Raw genomic sequence first — 21,760 nt, forward strand, 5'->3', positions numbered from 1 at the left:
GGACCTTCTTGAATTATTGGCTAAACAATCCCCCCATTACCACACCCCCAAACAAAGCCCCGCCCCCTTTAGTGAGTACCAGCACTTTTATTTTTTCCACTTCAAGCACTAACTAAAATAGTTAAAAGATGTACTATTTTACCAGATTTGTGTGCATAGACCGTGAAAAAAATATGGGCGTAGTGTCCGTGACGTCACCCATAGGATAGGAAGAGCAGTTTTAAAGTGTAAAGTCGGGTCGAGCTGGCCGTCGCCATCTTGTCAGAGCATCACTCCCGGATAACAGAAAATGGGCAAAGAGGCGGGACGTGGGCGGAGCTGAGGTGACGTGATGACTAACAGACAGCAGACAAACGGCAATCCACCTGTCACTCAAAGTGGCCACGCCCTTAATTATGCAGAACTTTAAGACTTTATATAATGTAAACGAATGAGTTATAAAAACATCCCCCCCCCCCCCTCACAGTCGTCATGAAGGGCAAAATTAGCCGTATAGACCAAAACCACAATTTATCCCAGACTGTAAACGTGTTCTTCTGCTGTAAAGTTGGGCATTTTAACATGAGCTCAATGAGATTCTGCTCCTTCTGGAGTCTGTCTCTAGTGGCCAGTCCATGAACTGCAGTTTAAGTCACTTCCGTATTGGCTTCAAGAGAAACTGTGGGAGGTGCCGCTTGATTGTGTGTCATGTATTTTAATGTTTATGTAGTTGACTTGTAACATGCTTACGCCTTTGAAATCAATTGCAAGTGAGTGAGTTTCACGTGAAAAATATTATTTGTGTTATGCATAGTGTGTCCAAATCATTCATTTATGATGCTTCGTTTCAGTTATGCGCAGACGGTGCTCGACTTATCCAAAGCAACTTAGATTGCATTCAAGGTATGCATTTCCATGCATTCCCTGAGAACTGAACCCATGATCTACTGTTTGAGCTACAGGAACCCTTCAAATAGACTAATGTGTGCTGGATAGTGAGCTCTGTGTGATGCACGGGCCCCGGGGCCGCACTTACCCCTCTCATCCAGCTGACCAAGTATGGCTCTGCTTTAGTCACAAGCGGAAGAGCAGCAACACACTCTCAGTAGTGCACAGCTGCAGATAAAGAACAGGCTTTATTTATAACATCCTGCTGTTTAACGACACAAGACGATGAGGATTTTCCACGCATTCAGCCCAAAACAAACGCACAGAGCGATAGAGGAAACTTTGATAGTGCACATTTAGCAAGAGTTTTGCAATGAAACAGCTAATGTTAAAGGGTTAGTTCACCCAAAAATGAAAATTCTGTCATTAATTACTTACCCTCATGTCGTTCGACACCCGTCAGACCTCCGTTCATCTTCAGACACAAATGAAGATATTTTAGTGTAAATCTGATGGCTCTGAAAGGCCTCCATTGGCTCAATGCACGGTTCACTCTCAAGACCCTTAAAAGGTACTAGAGACGTCGTTACAAAGTCCATCTCACTACAGTGGTTCTACAATAACTTTATGAATCGGCGAGAATAGTTTTTGTGTGCAAAAAAAATAACGACAAATAACGACTTATATAGTGATGACGATTTCAAAACAAGGCATCATGAAGCTTCGAAGCGGTATGAATCAGTGAGTAGAATCATGATTCGGATCGCGTGTCAAACCACCAAACTGCTGAAATTTGGCGATCCAAACTGCTGAATCGACTCGCTGATTCATAACGCTTCGAAGCTTCATGAGGCCGTGTTTTGAAATCATCATCACTATATAAGTCGTTATTTAGGGTTTTTTTGCGCACAAAAACTATTCTTGCCGATTCATAAAGTTATTGTAGAACCACTGTAGTGAGATGGACTTTGTAACGACGTCTTTAGTGCCTTTTAAGGGTCTTGAGAGTGTAAAGTGCATTGTGCCAATGGAGGCCTTTCAGAGCCATCAGATTTCAACTAAAATATCTTCATTTGTGTTCTGAAGATGAACGGAGGTCTGACGGGTGTCGAACGACATGAGGGGAAGTAATTAATGACAGAATTTTCATTTTTGGGTGAACTAACCCTTTAATGTAATTTTTCCTTCATGCTTGTTGGGTTATCTGTGGTTGACGTGTTTGGTGTGTGTCTCCTGTCAGGCGTCAGCGGCGGGCAGCCTGTCACCGCGGCGTTCCCTGTACCGGACTCTCTCAGACGAGAGTGTGTGCAGTAATAGGAAGGGATCGTCCTATGCCAGCTCACGGAGCTCCATGCTGGACCAGGCCATGCCTAATGACATCCTGTTCAGCAGCACTCCACCCTACCACAGCACCCTGCCACCTCGCATCAGCCTCAGCCAGCCCACATCCAACCTCAAGAGTGAGTCCTGCACCCTCACACCCTCACACCATCACTGAAACACAGAACACACAGCTGTTGCCAAACCCACTCAGCTGCCTACCTAGATTGTATTTTAGGCGGCACATGCATACTCCTTTTACAATGCATTGCATTACCAAAAAAAAAAATATTGTACATCCTCTATATATATTGTATATCACATATAATATATATATGTGACCCTGTCTGTGAAAACCCATTTTTTTTGTCATTCGCTGTTTTATACATAAAATCATCCTACATAATGTAAAGAACATTCTGTGAAAATATAACCTTGATATCTTTAATATTGACTGAGTAAGATCATGTCAAACGTTAGCTGAATTTCGGCCTCAGAAAATCATGATTTTGAGAAATTCCAATTTTAAAATCAAGCTTATTTTTGAAATTGTAAAACATTTTAACCATTATTATTCTGATAATCTGCCATATACCACATTAAAGCGAAGATTCTCCCATTTTCAGTGATATAGGACACATTTATGGGAAAATTCTTAGTTTTGTAAAACAAGTCTATTTATTATGATGTGCATGTCCAAAAAGCGTGAAACATTGAAACGAATGGGGGCACCACAAGAGCTTGATTTACCAAGTCAGTTCACTCTAATGATTTGTAGGCTATAACTTTATTAGTAAAATGAAATATCAGTAGAAAATGTCATTAATAGGCCTATATATATCCATTAATATATAAAACATCCATAGAAAATCTCACTGTGTAACATTTGGAGTAAATCCAGGGCTAGGCCTAATGCCCTAACAAGTTAACAGGTCAGTCTCAAACTTTGTGCAGATAGTTAGTCATAACTGTGAATCTTCACTTTTCGTCTCACAATTCGATTCGATTATTCATTAGGATTTTTTCATGGCTCATTGTGCTTAATAACTCTTTTAGCCTACATAAAGCACGTCCTGCACTTTATGTTCTCATTCGTGCATGTTCTATTCGTATAGGTTTACAAACCGAAACCAAAACATCAGACGCAAGAGCTTTGCTTCCGAAAGACACACGCAACTTTTTATATTAAAGAGCACCTATCATGGAATTTTGAAATTTACCTTTCATGTAGTGTGTAACATAGATCTAAGTGAACAAAAACATCCTGTGATAGTTTGAAATATGACAGTGCACCGTATATATAGTTATTTTCTTTCAAAAGTAAGAGTCGACTCTGAGTCATTTTTAAGAATCGTTAGAAGACCGAAGCTTTTTCTCTGACTAGATGACGTCAACTTGTCAAGTTATTTGAATACGATACGCCCACTTATTGCGCTCCAAGAAGCCAGTGAAAACTAGAAAACATCATGGCCACGAGACGCCACTCAAAGTGCCACTCAAAAGCAAACTTTTTTCATCTGTCCAAGGATGAGCATTTGAAGACTAAGTGGCTTGAAGACAAACCATACATCGTCGCGATTGAGTGTTTATTATTAGTCGTCAAATGTATGTTTCGCGATCTCAGGAAGCTTTTATTATGGACTTTTATTATGGCACATGGTATCTTCTTCGTCTGTCTGTACCATATATGGACTACATGTGCACAGAGCGCCCTCCGGCTGCCAGTATGAATTGAAAACAACACACAAGAGACTCAATCGCTCATGATTAGTCTATTTCTGCCCATTTTGAGGAAGTATTGAATAAAAAATACTCCTCTGTTTAGAAATTTGACACAGACATATGAGAATCTATCAATATGTCTCCTCATCTGCACACTTTTGAACTAAAAGCCCTGAGGGATGTTGATTTGTCGCGAGTCTTCGTGAGGAGTTTTTTTATGAATGAGATCAGCTGAGGCTCATATTACAATCAAACAGTACCGACGCGGTTTTCATATTCATAACTCCTGACACATATTAACAAATTACTGTCACTATAAAACTTTGATGGGCGTTCCGTTTCCGAGAATATCTGCACAGACTATACCAATCACAACTGACTGGGTCATCGGACCAATCACCGCAGATTAGCGTCACGTAAAGGCGGGGTTTTGAAAAGTGAATCACTAAAGGAATCATTTGAGAATCGCTGTCAAAACAGGTAAAAATAAATGCATATTATAAGAAAACTAAAGTCTTTTTTGTCATTGCATGCATGCAAAACTGTTGTTGGGGACTTCTAAAACAATATTTGGAACATTTTAAAATGCCATGATAGGTGCTCTTTAATATATAATACGGGTTCTTTATTTAGCCTACAAAAAACAGTAGGCCTATATTAATGCTTATTAATTAAACTATCAGCTGTTCTGTTCTGTTTCAGAGATGCGTCACAGGGCAGGTTTGGAGCACAGCAGCCGCTGGTCACTGTAAAACCATTAGAAACCGTACAGGTTTGAGACGATCAATGATGACTAAAGCACATTCATAAACGCCTCCCATCATGATCTGTGTGTTTCAGCCCCATACGGTTAACCAGACAGGGCTATTTCCTGACCAGAGAGGCAGTTACGCCTCGATCAGGAGTGTGTGTGACACAGAACGCAGTGTGAGTCCTTTTATATGGCGTCCTTAATTAAAAGCCAGGAAGAGGAAAATGTCACGGCTGAAGCTGCTCTTGCTCTGCACAGAGAGGACACCTGTCACAGCCACTGAGGATCTGGAGCAGGTTTATGTGTTATTACTGCACCACTCTCAGTATGCAGACGCGTGCAGTTGCTGCTCAAAGTATTTCGGACACTTAAATTACATTGATAAATGTCATTGTATTAGATAAGAAAATATCAAACCGAGAGTCTGTATGTGCTCAAACGCTGCAGAATCTTTTCTCTTCACTTTTCTTCATTTCAAACGGGTGCTTTGGGGATTTTTGTGAATGTTCAGTAAGAAATCAATTACATTTTAAATACATATATATATATATTAGTTATTCATTGTTAATAATAATAATAATAATTATTATTATTATTCATTATAATACTTTATATATAATCTTTATTATAATATTAGTATTAATTATAATAACTGTATTCAATATATATTTATATTTTCTATATTTATATTGTGTTTATATAAATCTAATATTAATTATATTAATTGTTAATAATAAAATATTATTGTTCATTTTAACAGTATTTATTATATTTATAATTATTATTATTTATAATATCTATTTAATATGTATTTATATTTATATTGTTTTTATATTTCATATTAATTAATAATTGTGTAAAAATTGTATTGTTCATTATAATTCTTATATTTATATATAATATTATTATTAATTATAATATCTATATTTAATATATATTTATATTTTTCTATATTTATATTGTATTTATATAAATCTAATATTAATTATATTAATTGTTAATAATAAAAATATTAGTATAGAATTGATTATATTTATATAGTCGTAATTATTATTATTATTATTATTATTAATTATAATTGTATTTAATATGTATTTGTATTTTTCTATATTTATATTGTTTTTCTATAAATATATTTATACTATTTATAATAATTATTTAATATGTATTTATATTTCTATATTTCTATTGTTTTTCTATACATTTTATATGAATTCATAATTGTAAATAATAAAAATATTATTGTTCATTATAATTCTTATATTTATATATAATCTTAATTATAATATTATTATTAATTATAATATATATATATATATATATATATATATATATATATATATATATATATATATATATATATTGTATATACTGTATATATATATATATATATATATATATATATATATATATATATATATATATATATATATATATATATATATATATATATATATATAATATATACTGTGTGTATATATATATATATATATATATATATATATATATACTGTGTGTATATATATATATATATATATATATAATATATTTTATTATTATCCTCAAGGACTCCTCGCACCCAGCCCACAGACTGTTTTCTCTCCTGCCCTCCGGCAGGCGTTTCAGGATCCACCGGACCAGGACCAGCAGACTTAAGAACAGTTTTTTCCCCAGAGCTGTCTCCTTACTGAACTCAAACCCCCGCTGATCCACTCCCCTCATATACTGATAACTCTCCTACCTCACATCCACCTTCATTTTGTTATTTGCACTACCGACTGTTTATTACAGTAACAACTGTTTACTTATTCATTTTGCACTACCACACCGTAACTGGATTATGCTCATTTGCACTGCCGACTGTTATTTACAGTACCTACTGTTTACATTTGTATTTTGCACCGTACTTCTAACCGTAATATGCAATCACTTCCACTGCACTTTTACACTTTTTTTCGGATAGCTTCTGTCCATAATTTATTGCACTACCTTAATCCACTGCCATATTCCTCATTTTAGCCTAACATATCATTGTATACCTCTATCTGTAAAATTCTGTTTATAGTAATAGCCATCTGTATATTATATTATATTATATTCATAGTACATATCCACCTGTAAATTCTGTTTATAGTATTAACCATCTGTATATTATTCACTGTACATATTCACCTGTAAATTCTGTTTATAGTAATAACCATCTCTCTATTTATAGACATATTTATATATACTCAGTACATATCCATGTCCTGCACTTATGCAAACGTTGTATATCCTGCACTTGCTGCTATTGCACTTCTGGTTAGACCTAAACTGCATTTCGTTGCCTTGTACTTGTACTTGTGTAATGACAATAAAGTTGAATCTAATCTAATCTAATATATATATATATATATATTCTATATTTATATTGTATTTATATAAATTTAATATTAATTATATTACTTAAGTGTTGATAATAATAATATTTATTATTATATTACTTATATTTAATATATTTACATATAGGCTTTATAATCAATACTTTAAATATGAATTATTTTTATTAACTAATTATTAACTGTTAATAATATTACTTATAGTTAATATATTTATATATAATCGTAATTAATTATATTATTTATTTATCATTTATAATATGAATATAATGTAAATATTATTGTGAATTATTATTATTATTATTATTATTATTATTATATTAGTATTTATTATTATATTTTTAGGTGTGACTGAAGTCTCTAGATACGCTTTAGGTCCACAGTGACAGTATAAACCCCTCTTTAAGATCCACCCGCCACGGCTTGTCTAAGGGGGTGAAACTTTTTTAGATGTGCCACAAGCGACACATGAAACATAACAGATAAATGCACTTTACACACAATCACATCTCATTTGGTTTAAACTAAAGGACCTCTAATATGAACACATTTAACAGTTTTAATCAGTGTGTGAGCGATGATTCCTTTAGAGCTGGTTTTTCGAGTGGCCCGCGGTGGCTGATTGCTGTCACGCGTGATCAATTTCTGATTGTTTCGACAGATAGCAGTTTGCAGAATTTTTTCCTCTCTCTGCTCATCTAGTGAATGGTCTAATTTGACAGATTGCGTCCCTCTGAGGCTCAAACACACACGCACACACACACAGAGAGAGAGGCACGTTTACCTCCAGCGTTCTGTTTTTCCCTCACATCCTTTTCAGAGCGAGTTCTTTGTGAGATGGGAAAATGTTTATGGCATCAGGCGAGAGAGAGATGTACGATGAGAGGTTTGGACACATGCAATTGATTGAAAAACGAGGCCATGTTTAGGGATCTCCTGCTCTGCTCCTGATCCCAGAGAGCAGTTTCATAGCGCTGACAGGAAGCTCTTTCAACATTGTGCTGCGGCCTAATATGCCTTATTTTGGTGCACGTTTTAAAGCAGCGCCACATTTTGGAGCGCAGTGTCAGGTGGGCTCCAGCCCTTTTCTTTCATGTAGTCTGTCATCCTCATATTTGAAGACTTTCCCAATCTTTAAATGATCTGGCTCTCGTTCTGCTGTCAGTCGTGTTGGAGGGAGACGCCTTTGAGGGCTCATAAAAAGAGCCGTTATGTGGTGGAGACAGCAGGTGACCGATTCATCACGCCGGTCTTTCTCCAGCACTGTCACTCCCACTGCCTTCGTTACAGTGACCTTCATGACCTCCAGACAGATGGACTGAATTGAGCGGCGCGCGCTCCATTTCTGTCCGGTGTAAACCCGAGAGGCCGTTAGATTGACAGTGACGTGTGGCGGCGAGTGTGCGTGTCACTGATCTGTCTCTTTGTGTGTGTGTAAACATCTCTTCAGATGAGTTCTGGTTCTCTGACGGCTCCCTCGCGGACCGGGCGAAGTTCAGCGACCCGGGTCTCATGCCTCTACCAGACACCGCCACGGGCCTGGACTGGTCTCACCTCGTTGACGCGGCGAGGGCCTTTGAAGGTACGTGGAGAAACGCTGTTTGAGGCGAGATGCATCATTAAAGAGCAGCTATTCTGCTTTTTTCCATGTTCATCTGTCTTTAGTGTATAATGTTGCTGTTTGAGTTCTTCTCTACATCAGTGTCAGGGTTTCTGAAACACGAACGAAATTTTAAGAGGAACAAAAACGGAAAAGAAATCAAAATCAATTTGAATCATTCTGAACAGAAATGTTCATTTGAAATGACCATTAACCGGTTAATAACGTTATTGTATCGTTCTCTTTAATATTTTATTTTGGCAGTGACCAATCATGAATTGAGTAGTACAGCATGTGACGTTGACGGATCAAGCGTGAGTGAAATGCCCGCGCACCATCATCTATGAATCTACCGGTACGCAAGTCAGTAGAGCGCGCATTTTCATGCCTCAAGTACATTTCTTTCCCCACTGAGGTCTACAATGAAAGCGCAGGTATTGGAGGACATTCTTTTCGAACGTTTAAATAAGCAGTACGTACTCTAAACTCAAATAGACTGATTTAGGCTAGTTTGTGGATTTTGTTTAAGCCTGTCCAAGTAGGCTACTAGCATCTATCAAACATTTTTGCTATAGTCTTTCAGATTGCCAATACAGGTCAATGTTTTCTATATAGACGGTTGATGCTTCGTATTAAATGGTATGTTATATTGCATTAAATTATCAAGCTTTATTAGCTGACTGAATTTGATTATGTGATGCAAGGACGTGTTGCGCAGTGTTTGCTTTGAAATTACCAGTTGACGATGCATTAAAAGAGCAATGGTTATCCAGTTTATTTATTCTTTATTCATGCAATTTTTATGTTATGTACAAAGAATGTTATCACTCTTCTGAAAATAATTCGGCATAAGAGGGCCACTTTAGATTGTCTAACGCTCCATTAAAACAGGTCCGCTGTTTATGCTTTGTAATTAATGCATGTATTTCTGTTTTTAAAAATGTTGTTTAATTATCATGCGTTATATTATTATTGAGTGAAAATAAGTCTATTTATACATATTTGTTTAAAGTATAGGCTAAATTAAAATAACGTTATTAACCGGTATTTTTTTCATATCAAACCGTTTTCGGAACAGTAATGTTTAATGAGGAACGCAAAAACGGAAACGCTATAATATCGATTCTGCTCGGAGTGAACCGATTGATATTTTTTTCCGTTTTTAAGCCCTGGTTTTAGGTGCATATTAAGGGTGGCACGGTTCACACAACCCACGGTTCGTATCACGGTTTTAGGCTCACGGTTTTCGGTTCTGTTCGGTTCGGTTCTTGTTGTTGTTTTTTCTTTTAATCGTTAACACTCCAGAAATGTACTTCAGTATATGATATTTTGCTTAATTATCCACAATTTAGGATACAGTATTAACAAAATTGTTATATCATGTAATCATGCACAAACTGAATTTGACATTATTGGGACCATCTCTGAGGAAAGCTAGGGTAGATTGTGAAACAGCAAGAGAGTAGACATTGATGACATGCTTTTCATTTATTTGGCAAAAAAAGGAGAATATATAATGCTATCTCTACAGGAACGTATGTGCCTTTTTAGCACACAAAGATTAAGCTGAAGAATTGACTTGCATTTATCAAACTGGCAACTTTTTGTAGGTTATTTTTTAAATTTTTTACTTTTAGCCTTGTTTAAACTCAACGCGTCCGCACGAGCGCGAGGGTGCGCGTGGCAAAAATGACGTCAACGCGGAGCGGGTGGTAGTGTGCGTTGAGTGCGCGAGACCCCATTTCGCTTGGCAGTGTGCAAATTTTGTAACTTTGCGCGCGGCTCCGCAACCGAAGAAGCACGAGCTCCAGGCGAATCTGGCCGAGCATGACGTCTCATCACACCAGCACCCGCGCGTCGAGTATAAACACCCCCCCAAACGGACGAGACGCGCACAGTCAGCGAGAGAGAGAGAGCAGTGTTGCCAAGTCTGGCGTTTTTCCCGCGGAATTGGGCTACTTCAACATTGTTGCCGCGGGCTGTTTTTCATGTCCGCGGGTTGAAGAGGCCCCAATTATGTGATATTTAGCCCCGGGAATGAGAATTTTAGTAGGCAACCATACCAAAAAAACATATTTTACCCCCCAAATGTGATTTTTACCAGGGAAGCCTGGTAAAAGTTCTTCTCTACATCAGTGTCAGTGTTTCTGAACTCATGAAACGCCTCCATTGTAGTCTTGAGTTAATCCGGGAACAAACACGTCACAATATTCCTCATTTAAATAATTAATACGCAGAATAAAGGGGCGGGGCCTGGTTGAGTTAGTTAGTAGTGTGTTGAAACTGCCGGTTATGGTAAGGGACGGGACATTTCCCAAACACGCTGGAAGCGCTTAACCAATCACAACACACTGCTCCAGCCGACCAATCAGAGCACATCGTGGGGCTTCATAGAGACAGGAGACAAGCCCTGATACGCGATTGGGCTTGTTTTGGGCTAGTTTTGAGTAGCAATTGGGCGGGTTTTGTTGTGAAAACCTGGCAACCCTGAGAGAGAGAGAGAGAGAGAGAGATGAGGAAAACAAACAAGCATGCAAATGGAAATTATCGCGTCTGGAAAAATTATGGAGCGCAATTAATTTATTTATTGACTATCGCGACGGCCTAGCCGTTGGTCTTACGACCAAAGACAAGTTTAGCATGATCATCTCACAGTGTGTTTGCTTCTACGCCCTACGTCTACTGGCTAGCCAGTAAAAATGCAACATGAAGTGGCGTATTGATCAACGCGACATGGTGATAAAACTTAAAACTAAGCTCCATTTGCAAAATTTGTATGCCAAGTTAGCCTCTTTTCCCTGGTGATGACCACATCCATATTCTCCTCTTTTGCTTCTTCCTTCCTGCACATAAAAACCACAATCACCAAAGTTCGACTCATCTTGCTCTATTCGTTTCTCACTAGCACACACTGATGACTTTTTATTCTTCTATACTAACTTGCGTCATAGCCTAAGATTCAATAGGTGTCTTCATCATACAGTCTACATATACATTCATATAATATATTTATCCCTATATGTAGGAGTGTGTATTTGAATATAGCATATAAAATGGCAATGCGTTTAGATTACACAGTTTGAACATGCATAAACTAATAATATAATGTGATGTATATTTGTCTGTCATACTTTTATGAAACAGGTCAGATTCCTGTAATAGCGAGTAAATGTGTTTTAAATAAACTATAACCAGGTTTATATTTTTATAATCAATAAATCAAAATAGTTTCAATCTCATATATTTTAACTAATTGATATTGCTTGATCAACAGCATGCCATATTTTAACCATTTTAACTGAATAAAAGTAATTGTTTTCACAATGAACAATTTATGCTGATTCTTAAAGCATATTAAAAACATATAAACAGCATTAAAAGCTAGATTTTTAATAAAGTATGCCATGATTTTTGTCCTGCACCAATTGCTATAATCAGATGCATTTCCTGGGTGCACAATTAGGGAATCTAATCTGCACACAAGTTTAATGAGAAAAAAAATTTCAATACATTTTTCATGCAATTCAAATGCATAAATCTTACATTTAGATCTAAATATTTGTTTGTGTAGACACCCAGAATCACTCACACAAAGACCACCGAGCTGCCAACTACAATTAAACACTCGGCCAGCTTGCTGGGTAATTATTGGCCTGTCCCGCCCTCGGACATTTGCATGTGAACACATGGCCCTGGCACTCAGAAACGTCCTGTGTGGGCCTGTCATTTCTGTAAATGGATTAGTAAGAAGGCCATCATCATTTTGTTAATGGCTGCTGTATTCATTAGAGTCATTTAGCCTGTTTTCACTGTTGAAGGAGGATGTGGCCTCAAGCTGATGCTTGTCAGGAGCTTCTATTTAAGGCTTTTCACGGTCTAGGTTTATCTCAGAAAGAAGACATTTAAACCTGAGGTTCATTAATTGTTTTGCCTATAAACCTATAGCCTGGATGCCAGCCGCACGTAGCCCCGCCCACAACATTTGAGGTTGGGAAGTTCGGTCTGGACTTGATCCGTTGTGGAGCAACTATGCTGGAACCAGAGCCGTTCGGACCAATCAAATCATCAGGGCGGGCTTTAGACGATGATGGACAGATGATCAACAGTAACGTAATCATATCACCAAAGAGCGCTTGGGTTGAATTAGTTTGAATCCGAGTATGACGACGTCAGGCTAAAATACTCTGTGTATCCTTAAATTCTTTTTACAACAGCGGCAAAGATCGTTTACACTCGTCTTCTTCTTCTACTTCTTCCAGTGCGTGTGCAGTCGAGTTCTGTTGACAGCGTCGCTCAACATACATCACTTACTCCGTTGCTCTGATTGGTTGTTGGTCTATCCAATTGAGTGCAGAGGCATTTTCTTTCCTGGTTCGGTTGAAACACCCCATAATCACATCCCAATGGAGTAGGAGCAGACTCATATTCTGACTAGAATTGACGCATTGAGAACGCAGATGCGCAGAGGATAGAGCAAAACAAAACACCGGTCATGAATTCACCCTTTGCTGCAAGTTTGATTGACAGGCGACCTGACCAATCACAGCGCCGAATCTGCCGTTTTGTCCGACAAAGCAGTCAGGAGAGTTAGTAGATTAACGTCGGTGGACTTGAACTTGTAAAAACAGTGTTTACTGACGTCTTTCCGCAGTTGAAACAACATTTATTTTAGTGTTCATTCATGTTTATTTCGTGCTTTTCAATGAACTACAAGGAAGAGATGATCGGTTCACGAGCAGCTTTAACTGAGGCGCTACAGCGATCACAACACATTAAAGAGCCACAAAACGCTATATATTGTTTACATTTCTTTTCTTTTTTTTAAAAGACAATTTCAAAGTTTAGACTTTGTTTCATATCAAAAGTAACTTGCTCTGTCCTTTGTCGGCGTGTTGTCAGTGTCCTCTTTGCTCCGCGATGTATTTTCTCTATGTGAGAACGTGTGTGTGTGGTTTGAGAGCGCGGCTTGTCGGACATAGCAACAGTAACTAAAGGGGGCGGGTCTTTGAGAACGGTCTAAAATGAGAATTTTTAAAGAGAAATGGTGGAGGATTTCGATCCACGAGAGGCATCAAAGCTTGAGATGCTCATGTACATCACATCAGGGGTCACTCTTTTATAGACCAGTCGATTAGCGTAAAGCTGACCGTCGGAAGCTAGTTATTTTAGTCTATAACATTTTAAATATGAATATTTTTCTTACACAAACGCATCACTTCGCTTCAGAAGGCCTTTATTAACCCCCCGGAGCCGTGTGGAGCAGTTATATGATGGATAGATGCACTTTTATGGACTATGAAGCTTGAAAGAGCAGGACAACTCCGATTTTATTTTTCTGAAAGAAGAAAGTCATATACACCTAGGATGGGTTGAGGGCGAGTAAATCATGGGCTAATTTTCATTTTTGGGTGAACTATCCCTTTCCGTAAATCCGTAATTTTCATTATTTATTTCTTAGAGTGTTTGCATGCAGCACATCGATAAAGTCCCAGAATGCATGGATGTATTAACATGGCGACACACAGGAGAAACTCTAGTGTTTAATTACAGACACAGGTTTCTGTGAGGAAACAACACTTGAAAGTGCTGAACTCAGACTCTGGTTTTCATGTGGTCTACCCAAGAATGATGTGGTTTACAATTAGAGCTCTGGGGAGCCGTCGAAAGAGAGACACACAGAGGTTTTATCGTCACGTTTTTTAATGAAAGACTACCAGTTTTGATCAGAAACCTCCTGAGAGACGACCGTAAATTAAACTCTTTACGTTCAGAGTGTTTCCAACAGCAGCGTCTGTCTCCATATGGTGTAATGAGAGCACGTTCATTGATTTGGGAGACGCAATAAAACACAGTTCAGCTGTGTTCTCCTCCTCATCGCCGTCTGTCTGTCTGATAAACGTGCATGTCATTAGGACTTTTACCCATATGTCGCATCTGATGACACAATGGGGACAGATTTACACCCTTGATTGTTCAAGACATCTGCACAACAGTCATTTATGTGGCAAACAGGTTTTCTATCAGGTCTCAGATCCGTTTTTCGTATGTAATTTTGGGTTCGCATCTGGTTTATGTTTGTAATTAGTGAAATGGTGAGACTTTGAGCCCTGAAAAAATGTTAGTCGTCTCAAGGCACCCACTTGTATATGAGCTTTTGAAGTTGTTGAGCATTTATGTATTTTGTTCTACATTTTTTTTAAACGCTTCTTCTCTTCTTGTTGACTTAAGTTTGTGCTCGCTGATGCAAATGGAGGGCAAATATGTTGTAAGCTAAATTTATCTCTCAGTATTTATATGCAGCGAGGTTATTCAGTCACAGTGAGACCCAGAAAAACCATCTCCTCTAAAACTGTAACTTTGTTTCCAAATATTGCATCAGTCTTTAAAGTGTATTTCTGGTACCTGAAGCAGTTTGGTCCTGTTTTGGTCTCTGTTGGAGCGTCAACTGAGGACGACTGTAAAAACAGGGACAGTCGCTCTGAATTTGAACTCTCATCTGAGGCTTCAGTCCCAGATGCTTTTCTAAGCGTTGGGTTTTTTTTCATTTAGGTTTTGATGAGAATGAGATCATTTTAACTTTCGTTTAGTATGTTCACATGTAATGCAGTAAAAGAGAAATTGAATGTGATTTTTTACAGTTTTTTGTTTGTCCACACTGAAAAGGGAAATGCTTGACACGACATAACCATAATCAGCCAATCGGAACATATTTAATGTTGAATGCATAATATAGTTCATTAGTGCCCGCCCACTTTTTCAGCATTGCTGGTTCTGGAAGTATTTTTTGCATTCATTATTCCCATAGGGATTTTTTTAAAGTCTTCGCTAAAGCATTATAAGCCATGAACCAAACCAACCAGCTATGAAGTGAATCATAACATTACAAACTTTGATTTTGAAAAAAGTATTTGAAAATCACGACAGAAAGACGTGTGCTTAACAGTTTTAGTGAGGGGGAAGAACTACATAATCAAATGAAAAATGATGAACAAATATAAAACTACTCTTTTAAAATGTTGCCTATATATGTGAAAAAACAATACATTTTAAGTTTGTTGTAAAATATGCATATACACACTGATCAGGCATAATATTTTGACCTGATATTGCTTTGGTCCCCCTTTTGCTGCCAAAACAGCCCTGACCTGTCGAGGCAAGGACTCCTCTAGACCCCTGAAGGTGTGCTGTGGTATCTGGCACCAAGATGTTAGCAGCAGATCCTTTAAGTCCTGCAAGTTGCGAGGTGGGGCCTCCATGGATCGGACTTGTTTGTTCAGCACATCCCACAGATGCTCGATTGGATTGAGATCTGGGGAATTTGGAGGCCAAGTCAACGCCTCAAACTCTTTGTGCTCCTCAAACCATTCCTGAAGCATTTGTGCTTTGTGGCGGCGCATTATCTGCTGAAAGAGCCACAGCCACCAGGGAAAACCGTCTCCATGAGAGGCTGTACATGGGCTCAACAATGCTTAGGTAGGTGGGACGTGTCAAAGTCACATCCACATGGATGGAGGACCCAAGGTTTCCCAGCAGAACATTGCCCAAAGCATCACTGCCTCCGCCGGCTCGCCTTCTTCCCATAGTGCACCTGGTGCCATGTGTTCCCCAGGTGAGCCACACACACACACACACACACCCGGCCATGCACGAGATGTACAAGAAAACGGGATTCATCAGACCAGGCCACCTTCTTCCATTGCCTCGTGGTCCAGTTCTGATGCTCACGTGCCACTGTTGGTGCTTTCTGCGATGGACAGGGGTCAGCATGGGCACCCTGACTGGTCTGCTGCTGTGCCGCCCCATACACAACAAACTGAGATGCTCTGTGTATTCTGACACCTTTCTATCAGAACCAGCATTAACTTCTTGAGCAGTTTGAGCTCTAGTAGCTCGTCTGTTTGATCGGACCACACGGGCCAGCCTTCACTCCCCACATGCATCAATGAGCCTCGGCCGCCCATGACCCTGTGGCCGGTTCTCCACTGGTCCTCCATGACCCTGTGGCCGGTTCTCCACTGGTCCTCCATGACCCTGTGGCCGGTTCTCCACTGGTCCTCCATGACCCTGTGGCCGGTTCTCCACTGTTCCTCCATGACCCTGTGGCCGGTTCTCCACTGTTCCTCCATGACCCTGTGGCCGGTTCTCCACTGGTCCTCCATGACCCTGTGGCCGGTTCTCCACTGGTCCTCCATGACCCTGTGGCCGGTTCTCCACTGTTCCTTCCTTACAGCACTTTTGATAGAGACTGACCACTGCAGACCGGGAACACCCCACAAGAGCTGCAGTTTTGGAGATGCTCTGACCCAGTCGTCTAGCCATCACCATTTGGCCCTTGTCAAACTCGCTCAAATCCTTACACTCGCCCATTTTTCCTGTTTCTAACACATCAACTTTGAGGGCAAAATGTTCACTTGCTGCCTAATATATCCCACCCACTAACGAGCCGTGATGAAGAGATAAAAGTGTTATTCACTTCACCTTCAGTGGTCATAATGTTATGCCTGACACACACACAAGTATTGAAGTATTTTGAGAGCTTGACTTGATTACATCTCTCACAGTGCTTCATGGGAGTGGGTGGGCCTAATGCGATCGTTTGACACATTTAGCTTTTTTTCGACTGTTGGATTGGTGGAATTTTCTGTATAGCATTATGGGTAATGTAGTTTTTTAAATAAGTTGAAATAATGCACGCTGATGGGTTCAACAGAAGCAAACTCCATTGATCAACAATCTTGTAGCTCACAGCAGGGCTGTCTTTAAAGATTTGAAGTTATTGTTATATACCAGTTTCCCTATAGGGAAAATTAATGGAGTTTTTATTTCCAGAACCCGACTGCTGTGCTCTATTATGTGAACCAATTATTTTGAACCAATGAGATGTCACTGTGGGTGGGGCTTACCAAGCATGACACCACAGAAATAGAAACCACTTACTTCCATTGCTCATTCTTAATGACTAGTATCACTCAGTTTCAGTGTGATGTTAAATCATAAATAATATACATTTGAAATATATTAACATGTTTTATGTTGAATGTTATGGACTTTAAGTAGGAATTGTCACCGTAACACAGCACATTATTCACCGTCACCGTGCTTGGTGCCAATAATTGCACTTAATTAGTCTTTTTTTCCTTCTTTTCCAGTTAAAATATCTAAAACTTCTTGAAATGTGATGCATTTACTTGAGAAGCTCCACTGCATGAGACATTAGGACTTTTTTTTCATCAACTGTATTTTGTCTTGCTCTGGCAGAACTTGCTTTAAGAATAAAATAATTAAAAACAAACTCTTCCAGTGTAGCAAGACAAAATACACTAATATACAAAATACAATGAAAACAAGTCTGGGTTGCTTTTCTAGTAAATGTATCTTGCTTTAAGGATGTTTCGATTTTTGAATTATATAGTTAATAAAAAAAACTTTTAAGATTGATGAAAATGACCCAGGTTGAGCCCAGGACAAATCCTTTGTATGCATGTGTGTGAGGTAGGGATGGAACGATTACCGGTTTCACGATAAACCACGATAAAATGTACTGACGGTTATTAATATCGTTTAAAAATTAATTATCATTAAAACCGTGCGTGATTATCACGATTTTGAAAACTCGCGGTAAATCCTGTGAAGTCAGTCAGTCAGGTGTGCGCAATGCTGTTTTTGAATGAGAAGAAATGGCACTCGGGAGATTTTCCAGCTTTCTAAAAGGACCAAATCTGAGGTGTGGTCATATTTTGGCTTTTACAAAAGTCCTGAGGGAAACTTAATCGAAGATGGTCACCCTGTCTGCAGAACATGCCAGAAGAAAGTGGCTGTAATAGGGGAACACTTCAAATCTGCGAACCAAAGGCTAGTGGACTTTGACCTCAATACCAAAACTACGTCCGGTATTACTGCCACTCACACTAGCCTCTTTGGCGGTTGAACTTATTATAGTCTTCTCAAAAGCCATCTGTTATAATCGCATTGCGCATTATAACCAACCACACATGTTTCTAATAATCAGAGGCGTTCAGATTAGCTGGAGTTTTGTTCAAAGCGCGCACTCACTCGCTGAAATCTGCGCTCAAAACGTGCGATGTACGCAGGAGATTCATTCATCATACAGTGATTGACTGTTTTTGTTCTATTTCACCAGCGAAAATAGTTTCAAACAAACACAGCATAAAGTCGGTTTGACGTTTGAGATTCGCAAATTTAGGGACCGTCTCTAAAGTTACATACAAGATTTGTATACACGTTTCTAAATGACTTGCAGTCATAAAAAACAGCTGTAAAGTGTTCATCTAGGTGTCAGGTATGATGCACACCTTTTGGATTTTTGATATTTAATCAAATAAACTGTCAAATCATATGAAAATATGGATATGCATTACTTCACTAGGATTACTGTTTGGGCTCTTACACAAAATATGCTAGATTTAAATGTGTCTTATAGAACACTGCTTGAGAATATTGCTTGAGAATATATTTACAGAGATAATATTAGAGATTATATTTACAACAAATTATTATTATTTATGCGTTATGCGTTGCTATTGACGACGGGCATTATAAGGAAGGAGATCCCACAGAATAGAATCTAGCTTAAAAACGTGCATAGAGCTGCTTGATTTATTTGTTGTTTGTTGATTTTCAAATATAAAACATGTTGAGATGTTTTAAGTGTGCATCTATTCTTTTTAAACACGTTCATCTCATTTGAAGAAAACCGTGATAATATTGATAACCGTGATTATTTGGGTCACTATAATCGTGATGTGAAATTTCCATACCGTTTCATCCCTAGTGTGAGGTCATAACATATTGCTATCAGATACGGTTCAGTCACAGTCAGCACATGTTGGTGTGACACTGAGAACACTGTCCTGATCTGAGTCTGTCCGATGTGTGCTTGTGTCCAGACCAGCGTGTGGCCTCGTTCTGCACCATGACGGACATGCAGAGAGCCGAAGCGCTGCAGATCTCCCGCGAGCTCACCAGACGCGTGGCGGCCGCGGAGGGGGCGGCACTGGAGGCAGGGTGAGTCCCACACCGCATCAGACACAACACACAATACACCGCTGATGTCTTATATGTAGAGCCTAATATCTCTCTCTCCGTCTTCAGCGATACCTCTCCGGCCACGCTGACGGGCAAAGTCAACCAGCTGGAGGTGATCTTGAGACAGCTGCAGTACGACTTGAAAAAGGTGAACCGTGCTGTCCTAATGCAGAACAATTGCTGTGCTGGGGGCTTTTCCATACGTCTTACTCCGTCTGTTTTGTGAATGCAAGGAAGTACGTCAACTGTGATTGTGACGTCACAGGAGGAAGGGTTTTGAGGGGAAGGATAGGCAAACAATGCGTTGAAGCGTGCCGTAATGGGCACCCAGCATGGAGAATTGCCACCTTGTCGGCCCAATTTAATATCCTGCTTCCTGTCGTTTTAAATCAGCGCTCTCGCTCAATCAGCAGACAGACGGCTGCTGAACAGCCCATGATGCACCTGGTGTAATTGCTAATGTTGCAGTGGTCACACAACGTCAATAAACATACCGTATAGCTGGTGTATGATTACTCGAAATGACTATAAAGGGGCTTATGAACATGAGTTATGAGTCGTTTGAGATGTATATCATCTATATTCATTTTAGGTTTCTAGAACTTAGTGCCATTGCATTGTTTTTTTTAATTTTTCCATCTTTTAAATAACATCTCCGTGCAAATGTAAAATTTGTAAGATACTTTTCAAACTTTAGAGAATTAAAAAAAAAAAAAAAATGGTAATAAATGTAAACATTTTGACACCATTATTGCTTTCACAATATTATTGGGTACTTTAAAAATTGTGTAAAAATAAATAAAAAATAAGATCAAATGTAATAAAAAAATGGCAATATTATTACTTTCGAATTTTACATTACCTCCTTCAAAATATCAGATTTGGACAATATTGGCACTTTAGGAAATGGTTTGTTAAATTACAAAAATAAACATAAGATCAAATATAATTAATTAAAAAAATGTTTTTTCATTTCTAATTTGACAACATTAACTTTGAAAATTGTGTAAAAATAATAATAAAATAAAATGTAATAAATAAATGTCTAATTTGACAACATTACTGCCTTCACAATATTACAGAATTTGACAATATTACCACTGTAAAAATTGTGTTAAAATGACAAATAAATAAAAAATAAGGAAAAGTTAAATAAATAATAGAATACTTTTTAATATAATATATTAAAAACAAATAAAATGTATTTAAAAATAGTGTAAAAATTACAAAAATATTATAAAATGTAATAATAAAAAATGACAGCATTATCCATTCCTAATTTGACAAAATTACTGTCACAATATTACGAAATTTGACAATATTACCACTTTAAAAATAGTGTAAAAATACAAAAATAATAATTAATAAAAAAGTTAAATAAATAAATTACATATTTGACAAATTATAAATAAATAAATTACAAATAATGAATAAAAATATGATAAAATGTAATAAAAAAAGACAGCATTACTGGCTTCACAGTAGTACAACATTTGACAATATTACCACTTTAAAAATAGTGTAAAAAAAATACAAAAATAAGTTAAATAAATAAATAAATGACAAATTATGCATAAATTAATTAATTTAAAATATATATATATTAATAATACAAATATGATAAAATGTATTTAAAAATATTGTAAAAAATTCAAAAAATAAAAATATGATTGATTTCTAATTTGACAACATTACTGTCTTCACAATATTACAAAATTTGACAATATTACCATTTTAAATATTGTGTAAAAAAGTTACAAAATAAGAAACAATTTAATAAATAAACATGACAAATTATAAATAAATGAATAATAATTAATAAAATGATGATAAAATTGAACAAGACAATACCATTTCCTGTTTAACCTGTTTTTGTGTTAGTTACTTTTTTGTAATTATTTTACTAGCAATTAAATGTGTAAATACAACACCATTTTTCCCTCTTCTCATTCCATTCCACCGGTCTGACTCTGCTTTCTTGAAGAATCCCCAAGCTGCTCTTTTCCATATAATGATAGCGTATAAGCAAACACCATCAGAAACTCCGGTTGACTATATCAGAGGTTTGCGTTTGTG

The 21,760-nt window shown here is 37.7% G+C and overlaps 1 protein-coding gene across 7 annotated transcripts in view; it reads left to right on the forward strand.

Annotated features, from left to right (window-relative positions):
* The window catches only part of LOC307142490 (signal-induced proliferation-associated 1-like protein 2), a 217,392-nt gene that overhangs the window by 194,617 nt on the left and 1,015 nt on the right, over window positions 1–21,760 (forward strand). For 4 of the 7 annotated variants that reach the window (XM_079843409.1, XM_079843410.1, XM_079843411.1 and 1 more), the window contains 4 exons: window positions 2,108–2,327; window positions 8,489–8,620; window positions 19,546–19,663; window positions 19,751–19,832. In XM_079843409.1, the coding sequence (XP_079699535.1) occupies window positions 2,108–2,327; window positions 8,489–8,620; window positions 19,546–19,663; window positions 19,751–19,832 (552 nt within the window). Of the gene's footprint in view, window positions 1–830; window positions 883–2,107; window positions 2,328–8,488; window positions 8,621–19,545; window positions 19,664–19,750; window positions 19,833–21,760 lie in introns of all 7 variants that reach the window. The other 3 variants (XR_013818481.1, XR_013818482.1, XR_013818483.1) reach the window with 1 other exon arrangement.

Source organism: Gobio gobio (assembly GCF_949357685.1).
Source record: "Gobio gobio genome assembly, chromosome: 18".
Classification (NCBI taxonomy): Eukaryota; Metazoa; Chordata; class Actinopteri; order Cypriniformes; family Gobionidae; genus Gobio; species Gobio gobio.